General features: G+C 45.0%; 1 protein-coding gene across 2 annotated transcripts in view; it reads left to right on the top strand.

Moving 5' to 3' along the window:
- Nucleotides 1-12,074, top strand: part of PRKCB (protein kinase C beta) — a 172,872-nt gene extending 160,798 nt beyond the window's left edge. Inside the window, exon 17 of one of the 2 annotated variants that reach the window (XM_061599213.1) lies at nt 11,250-12,074. In XM_061599213.1, coding sequence (XP_061455197.1) covers nt 11,250-11,402 — 153 coding nt within the window. In that variant the 3' untranslated portion in view covers nt 11,403-12,074. Of the gene's footprint in view, nt 1-1,476; nt 4,368-11,249 lie in introns of those variants that run through there. The other variant, XM_061599211.1, reaches the window with a different exon arrangement.
- The last annotated feature ends 310 nt before the right edge of the window (nt 12,075-12,384 follow it).

The following is a 12,384-nucleotide window of genomic DNA, read 5'->3' as shown; positions in this document are numbered from 1 at the left end:
CAGATTAGATGTTACTGAGTGTCCGCACCTGCAGTTTTCTGTGTGGGGTGTCGGGGTGGGAAACATATAGCTGCTGACAATCTGGTTTGCTGTCATTAGTTTGACCCTTTCAGTAATATATGACATCCTATTCTCAATTTCCTTCCCCTGCAGCAGGAGCCACTAATGTGCAACACAAGGACTTAGAACTTGATGTTACAGTCAGAGGGGCAGGGATTGAGGGGTAAACAGACTCATGTGCCACAATGTCTGGTTTGAGTCTCAGAGCACCACGCACAGAACTTTCTCCCTCACAACAAGCTTGCAGGGTAGGCTAGGCTGAACAAGAGTGATTGGTCCCGAATCCCCCAGTAAGCTTCATTGCCGAGGAGCCATTTGAACCATCCGGGGACCAGCACTCTGTCCAGTGCACCGCACTTGCTCAGCTTATGCTGAACTTTTTTCTGACTTTAGAGATTCAGCACAAAACCCAAGACCAATACTAAACTGGTAAAGTGGACTTCTCAGTGGTTGGTGGTTTGAAAAACAGAACTGGAAGGTCTAAGGAGGAATGCTGTTAATTTTACATCAGGCTGTCTGGTCTTGCTGAAGGGATCAGGGTGGATATTTGTGCACAAAAAATGCATTCCTTCTCACTAATGGTATTCCCATGAAGCTCGTTCCCTCTACTGTGGGGGGGGGGAGTAACTGTTTTGCAGACATGCACCCTCTCCCTCTTTCTGCAATCCCTCCACTGCTGGCCCTGGTAAGCGTGGCCTCTGTCTGTCAAAAGTGGCCTTGTCAAACTGAATGGCCATCTTTTGCATCAGGTTTACAATGGGGCACCCAGCAAAATATTTCGGCTGCCAGGTGGAAGTGAAACACCCACAGATAGAGAGACCCATAAAGAGTGTTGCTAAAATGCCAGTCTTCTTTTTTGCAAGAGACTCCTTCGGGCCTGGGGTGCAGGCTGGGGACACCTGAGGCCACAGCTAAGCAGGGTGTGACCCTGATCTGTCCCTGGATGGGAGATGATGGAGCAGGACATCTAAGGGTAACAAATGCTGTATTTGTCTTTCAAAACAAGTGAGAGATGCCGCTCCCCCATTCATGTGGCACAGTCTTGGACAGGTACGGTATTGCATGCAACTAGCAGAGTTCTGCAAGTAATTGCCTTGTCATCTCATCCTTCCCTTACAATTACTTGCTGGGCGGGCGGGCTGACATCTTATCAGTTCCCCAGCACCTCCATGACAAAATACTCAGCGGTTGCAATCACAGCCACCCTTCTGCCAAAGGAGCCATAAGTATTTTGCATTGTTTATTTTCGTTTCTCTCATTTTATTCATTCTGAGATATTTTGCCTGGCTGCAGGGAAGGGGGGAGGGGGAGGCTGGGACCGGGAATGCGGCAAAACCACACCCGGCTTCTGTGTTTGGGTTTTTTCATTTGCCCTTTTTGCCACCTACCATGAGTTCTTTTCTTCCCCTTTCATAGTGCGGACGAAATGCTGAAAACTTCGACCGGTTTTTCACTCGCCACCCACCTGTCTTAACACCACCTGACCAGGAAGTCATCAGGAACATTGACCAATCAGAATTCGAAGGATTTTCCTTTTTTAACTCTGAGTTTTTTAAACCTGAAGTCAAGAGCTAAGTAGCCGTTGCAGACCGCCCTCATCACCCTTGAGCATCCATTGCCATCTGGTCCCGGCAGCTGTTGTGGTGACATCCTCTGTTGCAAACATTAGCCATCATACTTTGAATTTCTTTTGTGGTGATACTAGAATGACCGTATTCCAAAGACCTTGGGTCAAAAAAGACATTTCTGGTGGCATCCGTACATTTAACAACACTTTGGGTGGGATGCAAGACAGGACAAAACAAATTTGCTTTCAAGTCAACTTGAGGCTCTAGTCCTTGGCTTAGGGCAGGTTGGGGCATCTGTGGCCCTCCAGATATTGCCGGACTCCAAATCCCATCATCCCTGACCTTTGGCCATGCAAGCTGGTGGGAGTTGCAATGCATCAGAGTCTGGAGGGCCAGAGGTTCCCCACCCCTGGATTAGGAAAAGCAGTGGATTCATTGAATAACTGGCTGAAGTCCTGCAGATGCTGTCTCCTTTCCCCTCCCGAGTATGTCATTTGGGAAAGGGTCGGCCATCGCTGCCTTATCACATTTGCAGGGTGGATGCTTCTGCTTAAAATCCACTGCAGAATCTCTTTCACCTTTTTTCCAAAGGGTGCTATTTCAGGAAGAACTTGGGGAGACTTGGCACCATTCAACACGTGAACTGATTTCCTTTTTCCTTCTTGCAACCGGAGCATGAAACCAGTCTAGAAGCAGAGACAAGCCACAGCCATTTCCATTGCAACTGCAGTACTTACCATCACACAGAAATGACTGCAGGTTGTCCTTGTGTCGCTGTCTGGTTTCGCTGAGTTTCCCCCTTGAAATCCTGAATGGGGCGGGGGAGGCACATGGAAGAAAGCAGTGCAGAGTGGCCCATCAATCGCCATTAAGAAATCGCCATTAAGCCAATGAGAGTTGGGGTGTACCTGCATCTGCACATACTGCTAACTGGTTCAACATTATCTCTGGGGATCCTTGGGAACTCTGATGGTGGAGGGAAAGGATCTCTTGCAGAGCATTTTCTGCACCCTCATCAAACGGCAATTCCCAGGATGACATGACAATTAAACGGGGGGAAGGGAACGTGGGGGTAGGAGTCCTCCTCCTGCCTCCTCCTCATCCATGCTGTGCTTTAAATTCTGTGTGTGCATGTGCATGCCCAAAGAGAACCTAAATCAGAATTTAGCAAGACCTGCATTTTAGCACACAGCTTGTGCCACTGCTATGTCTGTTTTGCCACTTTAACTAAGAACATACAGAGTGCCCTCCTGGATCGGACCGAAGCTTCATCTCCTTTGGCATCCTGTTTGTCACAGTGGTCGGCCAGATGCCTCTGGAAAGGGAAAGGTTGGAGCCCAGTGGCAGAGCATCTGTTGTGCATGTAGAAGGTCCTGGTTCAGTCCCCAGTGGCCTCTCCAGGTGTGGTGAGGAAAGAGGCAGTTTGCGTGTGAAACCCTGTGGAGCCGCTGCCACAGGCCAGATAGATCAAGGGCCTGACTGAATTGCTATAAGGCAGCTTTCTATGAAATGGAAATGGACTGCCTTCAAGTCGATCCCGACTTATGGCAACCCTATGAACGGGGTTTTCATGGTAAGTGGTATCCAGAGAGGGTTTCCCATGGCCTCCCTCTGAGGCTGAGAGGCAGTGACTGGCCCAAGGTCACCCAGTGAGCTTCATGGCTGTGTGGGGATTCGAACCCTGGTCTCCCAGGTCGTAGTCCAACACCTTAACCACTACGCCACACTGGCTCTTTGCAGCTTTCTGTATCCTAACCTAAATCTCTAGCCCGTCAGTTTTGCTGGCTGAGTCATAGGCTTAATATATGAGAGAGAGAAACTTCCCTTTCACCATTTTCTGTAGTGTGCAGTATGTAAAGGATGTTAAGAAAGTATTAAGAATGTTAAGAAACTGTTAAGTGCCCACTATGTTTGGGGCAGCCACAGGTCTGTTTCTCAGCCCAGGTTGGTGCTGTGCTGGTGGCAAGGATGTTGACAGCTTAGCCTCACAAAACTTCAGTGTTATTTCTCACCCTGAACAGAATGATGCACCAACAAAGAAAGAGAGAGAAATGATCACACACGTATGTGCACTTGTTGGCTGTGTAAATTACACCCTCATTTTTAACCATCAGATGAATGGCTAGCAAAGATCTAGTAAAGTTGCAAGTAGACAAAATAGGGGTTTCCTATGAATATTTTGGAGTCAATGGTCACCCTAGTATCTACCATCCATGTCATGTTCTTGACGTTACCCTAGCAAATCTTTGTGGGTTTCTTTCTTTAAAGGTATTGGGGTGGGGGGAGATGGAGTGCTGTTTGTCCAGTTGCCAAATTGACAAATTCCGTCTGTTCCACTGCGCTTTATGTGTGTCAAAAAAATCTGAATATTTTACTAAAATGAAGCTGATATTTTAAAAGTCCAAACAGTATTTGTGTAACTTGACTGAAGCTGTAAAGTTTTTTTGGGGGGGGGGTTGCCTCAATCTTCTTCTGAGAATAACAAAGAATTGCCACTGGAATTCTCAGTTGCTTCTGGCAAACTAAAGGAAAGAAAATGCTTTCTTTTAAGACTCTGATGCTGCTCATCCACCTATTCCATTTCTTCTCTCCCACTTTACACTCGGGAGGGGGGAGTGTCTTCATTTAGAGTTTGCTTTGAGTTATTCATGTGCCATTTTTTCCCCAGATAAAATTATCAAATAAAGATTGAGAAATCTTGGTTTGAGGAAACCTCAATTTATTTGTAAAGAAGACTAATTGACAATATGGCAATGGGCTTGGGGGTTAGTGCAGAAAAATAGGGGGGTAATTTGCAAGGAAAATATCAGCTCAAATTTGCTTGGAAACAATAGAGTTCAAATTTGAAAACTTTTCCAGGTGTGAATATTGTTATATTTATTTATTTGTCGTACTCTAGGGTCTAAACTAGCCATCTTCCATGCTGCTGTCCTCTAGCTGTCTTGGACTACAACTCCCATCAGCCCCAGCTAGCACACCAATATGCTGCTGGAGCTGGTGGAAGGTGTAGTCCAAACCATCTGGAGGACACTAGGCTGGTGAAGGCAGAACTAAACTGTCCAGCTTGGCATATGAAATATTGTGAGCTTGAAAATCTACTTTCAACAAGATATAATAACCATTTTTATAGAAATGTGTGATGACATCAGATTCTTAAAAAAAGAAATTGAAATTGAAAAGACCCCCCCAACTGAAATTTCAGATCTGAATTTTGAAATATTACTGAGTTTCAGTTTGTGAGAAATCACAGTGAAGGGTGGAAGGACCCAACAGGTAATGAGCAACCCAATCTCCAAAGCCTTCCTTCAGCAAACTCATCATGGACATGAACAGGGAATCACAGTGGTGGACCCTCTGAGATTCTGAGTTCATTAGGACCTTCTGAGATAACATAAGCCATCAGAACACAATACAAGCTGTCTGTAGTACCTACCTTGAGCAGCCTGATGTGGGAGACATGAACTCACATCTCACAATAACATTTCAGCCGCTTGGACACGGAGAACTTTTTGATGGATCCAGATGAACACTCTCTTCTCCTTTCCCCACCCCCATGATGAATGTTGACCTGTGCAGCAACTCTTAAGCTTGTGATCAAGCGGAACAGGTTTGCAAGATGAGTGTCACAGTCAATGCTTGTTGAGCAAGCTGGGGAGATCTGGGTGGTCCAATTAGCTTGCTTCTTTGTTGAATTGAATTCCATATTCCCTGCTCTGTAAATGTATCAAATAGATGCATCCACTGCTATCAGAGGGAGGCTGCTGTGGCTTTGTCTTCTGTGCAAAAGTCACAGGGCCTTGATCCAAACAGAAGAGCTAATCTTTGTCATTCTCAGCAAAGCAAGCAGCCTTCTTCTGCTAGCTCTTCCAAAGCTTTCAGAAATGTTTTCTCTGAGAGGCTTTGGGGGAGACCCCACCCCAAATGTCTCTCTGCCCCCTTGAGCACCCATGTGGCTATTCCATGAGACATCAGCAGCCTGTGGCTTTGCTCTGATGGCAGATGTCCTTGTGAGCAATTAGCACCACTGGGTTGCATCCCAGTCAGTTCTACTCAGAGCAGACCCAATGAAATTAAAGGACTAATTTTGTTAGTCACGTCCATGGATTTTAATGACTCTGCTTTGAACATGACTAACACTGGATACAACCTTTTGTGAGGAAGAGAAAGACCAATTCACTGTGCTGCCTTGCATGCTGCTGGTGGCACATCCAATTTCTCTGGAGAGCCACTCCTGAATGGGCAGTACTCTGAAGGAGGCATTCTTGGGAGACAGCAAGGAGAGGAATGAGATTCAGAGGTAGGTTGGTTATTTATTTATTTATTTATTTATCCATCCCACCTTATTTAACCCAGCACTCCCCAACCTTGTGCCCTCCAGATGTTATGGGCTGCAACTCCCATCAGCCCCAGCCACAAGCATTATAGTCCAACACATCTGGAGGACACCAGGATGAAGGCTGCTTCAACCACAGTCTGCAATACAGGGGGTAGTGTTTTACTTTTGCTGCATTGGTCAGTCTTGCTATTTCCCTAAGATGACTAGATGTTCCAGCATCTTCAACTGTTGGGTAGAAGTGCCAGAAATGAAAGTTGACTCAGCTAAGCCTTTTTCTACCCAATGATTTAATGCAAAATGGCGCCAATTGGTTAGATTGCCTGAAAAAGTGCCCTCCCATGAATTGAGCATTTCAAATTCCTTTAAATTATTATATACAAGTACTTACTTAAAAAAATAATTCAGATGGCAGACAGGCCATCTTCGAATAAGCATTCCCTCCAGTGTATAAAAGACAGCAAATTACTTCACAGGTGGGTATCATCTAAAAGCAAAAATGTTCCTTTAGCACTACCATGTTCTCATATGCAAATGAGACAGATGTAATTAATTGATAATTAGTTAATCTAGTAATACAGTTAATTGATCAAGGCTGCAATCTTACACTCAATTACCTAGGAGTAAGTCCCACTGAACTCAGTGGGGCTTGCTTCTGAGTAAACATAGAGAGGACTGCAGTTCTGGGCTGGGAGTTGGTCTCATTGCAATGTTGCTGTACTTGGGTAGAGGCTGTATCTCAATGGCAGAGCATCTGCTTTGCATCCAGAAGGTCTCAGGTTCAATCCTCATCAGCATCTCTAGGTAGGCCTAAGACTTTCCCCTGCCTGACACCCTGGAGAACTTCTGCCAGTCAGTGTAGGCAATACTGAGCTAGATGGACCATGGATGTGACTTGGAGTAAGGCATCTTCCTATGTACCTCTAAACAGACATAAAAAATATTGTGTGATTTTTTATTGTTATTTATTTATTACACTTTTTTATATCCCACCTTTCAGGATATAAATCCTACCAAGGTGGCTCATAGTAATAGTCAATTACATTTTTTTAAAAATACAATATAAATATTAACATATCAAAAAATGCATCATTCTTGGGTGATAACCCTCAATAGCAACAGCCACGCTGGCATTTAAAAACAGCCAGATGAGAGTAATTCTGGAGCCTGTGAATGCTGGTTCATCCACTCCAGTCCCCATAGTTTAGATGTGCATAGGTGACAGGTGTGGTGTGACAGAACAATGCCAAAGTGATGTGGTGCAGTTATAAAGCAAGAGGTCTCAGCACAAACTCTCTGGAACTGCCAGAACCTTCTGTCAGGCATTTAAATTCCAGCAACTTTGATGATTCTAGAATCCAAGAGGGATTAAAGAAAAACGATTGCTTGGCAAATATTTTTATTTTATTTTTAAATCCTGGCTCTGATTCAGAGGTCGATAATTACAGCAATAAGTTGCACACCCATGGCTACACTCGTGGATTCTCACATGTACATGTGCACATGCACACACACCCCACCCCTTTCTCCCATCAGTTATCTACTTGGGAGAAAAGCGGGTTCCACAATCACTACCAGGCTCTCATACTTGGGTTCAAAGGAGGGCCTCCAGAATCCAAACCAACCCTTGCTCTGCTGCCTGCACTGGATGCCAGGGCTGCTTCTAGGGTACTTGGGAGGCCTGATCCTCCACTGGAAGGCAGGAGCCAAGAGCAGTCACTCTTGTGCTATTGTGAGCCTTGCGGGTGAGTGTATGCAGCTGTTCTTTGGCTTTCACAGAGAGACTAAGCACCTGCATTCACCTTCAAGCCACCATGTTGATACCAGAGTGGGAAAAACCCACCCATGGAGTGGAAAAATCCTTAGCAGGAGAGCTTCATTGCAGGTGGTCCCTTCCATACTCGTTTCATATTAATAGAGGAAGGGCCGCTGCTCAGTGATATAGTACTTACTCTGCGTGCCGAATGTCCCCGGTTCAATCCCTGCCATCTTCAGATAGGACTGCGAATGTCCCCCTAGCATAGAATACAGCTCCTTCCAGTCAGTGTAGACTATAATGAGCTAGATGGACCAATGGTCTGACTCACTATATGGGAGATTCCTGTGTTCCTAACCATTAGCATCTGCTGCTGCTGCTGCATACACCCAAGGGGCTGCATAAGAAGCAAATGCAAGGGTGGACAGCTTGCGTGAGTGATCCAACAGGCTGCACAAGGCAGCAATATTTTGAGCAGGCAAAACTAAGTAGATATGTGTCAAAAATCAACTCCCATTCCCAGCGAGTTTTGACCCTTCTTCCAATATGTGCCCACGTGGTCCCCCCAACGCTGTTCAGCTGGCCATTGGATCATCTCCTCAGTGTCATCTTCCTGTTTCCTTTTTGCCTTCACTGGTCTCTGCCCATTGTCCACATGGGTGCATTTCATCCAATGAGCTCTGGTGACTCCTGGGTTTTTTCCTACCTTTCATGATGCTCCTCCTGATCTCTGAGGCGAGCGTGTCACAAATGCCAAGAAAGAAACTCACATGGTATCCCCACAGCCAAGCAAATTAAATGGCAGTCAAAGCAAATGATGGCAAAGGAAGCAGGGCATCAAGAGGAGGTGCCAGGGGAACAAAATGGCATTAAAGCAACACAGGGTTTAGGGGAGGTATTTGGTAGTTATTTGGCTGTACTGGATATGATAATTTCATAGCAAACATATAAAATAGAAAATATGTGTTGGAACCTTGACTTGGGAGGGGGGGACAACATGATACTTGATTTCAAAGTTGTCCCCAAAGGATCCCTCACAATATCTAGGATTGTCAAATTAACCACATAATAGAACCTTCTGAATATTAGTTGGGTTGTAGCCAACATTAGTCAGAGTAGACCCAGACAAATTAATGGATATTTTAACATTCACAAACATTATAGCTCTTTGGTTGTATCCAATGTTAGTCATACTCAGAGTAACCCCATTAAAATGAATGGACACAACTAAATTAAGTCCATTCATTTCAATGGTTCTCCTCTGAATAGAACCCATTCAATATAGAACCATAATTCTCCAAATGTGTGTGTGTGTGTGTGTGTGTCAACATGAGCATCAAATTAAGCCAAAGCCTCTTTCTCTCAGAAAGTCCTTAGAGCAGTCTTTGCCAACCTGGTACTCTCCTGTGACTGATGGGAGCTGATGTCCAAAACATCTGGAGGGCACCTGGTTGGTGAAGACTGCCTTTTTGCTACAGAACCAACATTGGTTGCATAACTTGAATTTGGACAAAACAAAGGGAATCCCTGCTTTCCTTTCTCAGTGCATATATGAGACGTGTACCGTGTTCACTGATCCTTAAGAGGGAATAGGCACCATTAAGCCAGAGGTCCTTTTCCGCCAGCTCCATTGAAATGAGCAGGAGTTACCCAATAGCACTTCTATCCACAAGGTGTAGCAACGAACGGGGACTCTGAGGCCCTCCAGATATTGGTGGATTACAACTCCCATCATCTCTGGACATTGACCACACTGGCTGGGATTGATGGAATCCTGGCCACATCTGGAGGGTCACAGATTCCCCATCCCTGGGATAACAGAGTAACAGAGCTCTGCCCTTGAAATGCAAAATGTCCCCCTCGCAGTATAAAAGTTTATGCATTGCTTTCAAACTCTGCTTATTGTGTTTTACAGGGGATGTTTCTTTTTCTAAGTAATTTCCAAATTTTGTATTGCAAATCTGTGTTTCAGTGAAACTTTTGCATGATAAGAAACTACTAGTACTTCTACTACTACAATTATTCTTACTACTGTTATTACCATCTTGATCATCATCACATACAGGAGAATGACTTCATGTCCCCGCTGTAACGGTGGTAGCATCTTTATAGGGATATTCAATACAAGTCAAGATAGAAAAACATTTATCTCCGTGTTGCTGTTTTTCATTGTTGCTTCCTGCAAATACACTCCCTGCATAAATACGTCACTACCTTGAATGTAATTGTCTAATTTAATGCATGGTCTTTTCTAAGAATGTTTGAAGCTTGATATGCAAAACCTAAAATTTGTACGCCATGATCAAGCAGAGGGATGAATGCAGATACACTGGAGTTTGCCTGGCAGTTAAATGAGCGGCAACTCCCAGTACCAAATTCCTAGACCACTTTTTCATATTGTTAATGTATTATATTAACAGTATTAAATAATTGAAAATGTTACATACTATTATTGTTATGAATTCCTAGGTTGCTTAAAGTGTTGTAAGTATATTGTCTGAATCACCCTTATAACGGCCCAGTTCAGCAGATTATTGCATCCAAATTACAGAAAGGGTGACTGAGGCTGAGGGACCAAGATATACCTGAGGCTACATGTTGATGCCTTGAACTGGGAACTCCCAGCTCATGATTCATGCTGCTTGCCACTCAAGAGCTTTTATTCGGAGTAAATGAGCAGAGGATTGGGCTGTGAGATTGCAATCCTATGCACACTTAGTTGAGAATCAACCATGTTGAACGTAATGGGGCTTACTCATGAGTATCCATGCGAAAGGTCAAGCCGCAAGACAGATTAGCTTAAAAGGCTTTCAAACAGTGGTAAGGAGGCCTTTCCAGCCCAGGGGGCACATTCACTTGTGGGTAACTTTCCAGGGGCCGCATGCCAGTCTTGAGGGAGGCAGAGGCAAAACATGGGTGCAGCCGTAGATGGGACTCACCAGCAGGTGCATTCCACACCCAGACAACTTCGCACATGTGCCACCCAGGCCAGCAAGGGGCATGCCCACAGTTCACACCCCTGCCAAGCAAAAATTCTCAGGGAGAGCGTTAAGCAGGGCCAGGAGAGGGGTGTGCCCTGGGGAAAGTCCCAAGGGCCAGAGAGACCTGGAGGGCCCACCGGCCTGAGGATCCCCACCCTGATGTAAGATACGCTTTGGGGGTTCAGCCGGGACAGCTGCCAAACCCGTGCTAGCAAACTTCTCTTGCTGAACTGTTGTGAGTGTGCTTGGATTGTGGCCACTGCTCAGTCTGGGAGTGGAAACAGGAATGCTGGTATTCCGTGGTGGCATTTCCAGGGCGAGTGCATCCTTGCTGACGTGGTGGAGGCAGATACCCCCTCTCCCCCAGTGGCCCTTGGAGGCTACGGCATGTCTCCATCGATATTCCTCATTCAATTTCCTACAGGGTGATTTCCTCCCTGTTCTCTTCTCCTGGGCCGCTTTATGCTTCTGGCAGGGGCTTTCCTGGGGATTCCTCTGCCCCTCCCCTCCCCCCGGCATTGCTTTTTAACGTTGTGCTTTTTGCCCAACAGAAGGACAAACGCGACACCTCCAACTTCGATAAAGAGTTCACGAGACAGCCTGTGGAACTCACCCCCACAGACAAACTCTTCATCATGAACTTGGACCAGAACGAGTTTGCAGGATTCTCCTACACTAATCCTGAATTTGTCATTAATGTTTAGGCGACGTGGCAAATCCTCCGGTCCTGCTTTTTTGTATTCACAATCCTGAATTCCAGATTGCCTTGTATATATGGACACTAGTCTTCCGGGGTCAATGGTGCATCTGTTACTACATCCACATGCCCTCACTGGAGAAGCGATGGCCCTCTGTCTTTGGCTGCTTCTCCTCTGTGTGTACAATATATGGTTTGTTCTTTGACTGGTCAGCAAAGATAGCATTTCTAGAGCCTCCAGCTAGTGGCTACCTACCAATAGAGTTTTGAAACATGTCAAAGAGTATTGTCTCCAAATATTGAATTTACTACTGTCTTTGTATTTTCAAATTTCTCTGAAACTGAAATGCTGGTGTTTTCCTGTCTTCTCCGGATGCTAAGCATGGTTGATATCCTCACGTTTGCAATGGCTGTGACCTTGTTCTGAAGAATCTTCCATTTTGTTTTGTTTTCTGTTTAAGCCAGAACTAAAACAAGTCAACCCTGTTGATGTGAAGGAGTTTGCTTCATAAACTTGCTTATCTTTTGAAATCCATGGGTGAATCTGTCTTCCACTTTGGTTTCTGTCCACACAGTCTAGAATTGCCTGTCCAATCACCAGGCAAGAAAGTTCCGAAAATGAATTTCCAACTGCGTTCTTGTAAATTAAAGTGATTTTGTGTCTGCTGCTGCTTTTTTGTAAGCAAATACAGAGATGGCATTTTCAAATCACTGGGACAGTTTGCAGTTTTAATGATGCCCTTCAATGAATTTGTAACAAAAAAAACCTTGTGAGTTAATAGTTATGGAGGAATTACTAGAAATTGACCTGAACACATCCACCCAGGTGAATGAAGCTGTGCTCACAAGGGGAAAGAGAGCTTATTATTCTGGCTTCTCCAGATCTTGATGCTGGCTGTAGGTCTCCAAGGATATTACCATCATTTTACCCCCTTTTTTTCCAGGGTTTGCTCTTTTTGCAATTAGTAATACAAAACCATATGTATTTT

The sequence above is a fragment of the Rhineura floridana genome, chromosome 17 (genome assembly GCF_030035675.1).
Source record: "Rhineura floridana isolate rRhiFlo1 chromosome 17, rRhiFlo1.hap2, whole genome shotgun sequence".
Lineage (NCBI taxonomy): Eukaryota > Metazoa > Chordata > Lepidosauria > Squamata > Rhineuridae > Rhineura > Rhineura floridana.
Note: the sequence above shows the minus strand (reverse complement) of the source record. Positions and strands in the feature narration are given on the sequence as shown.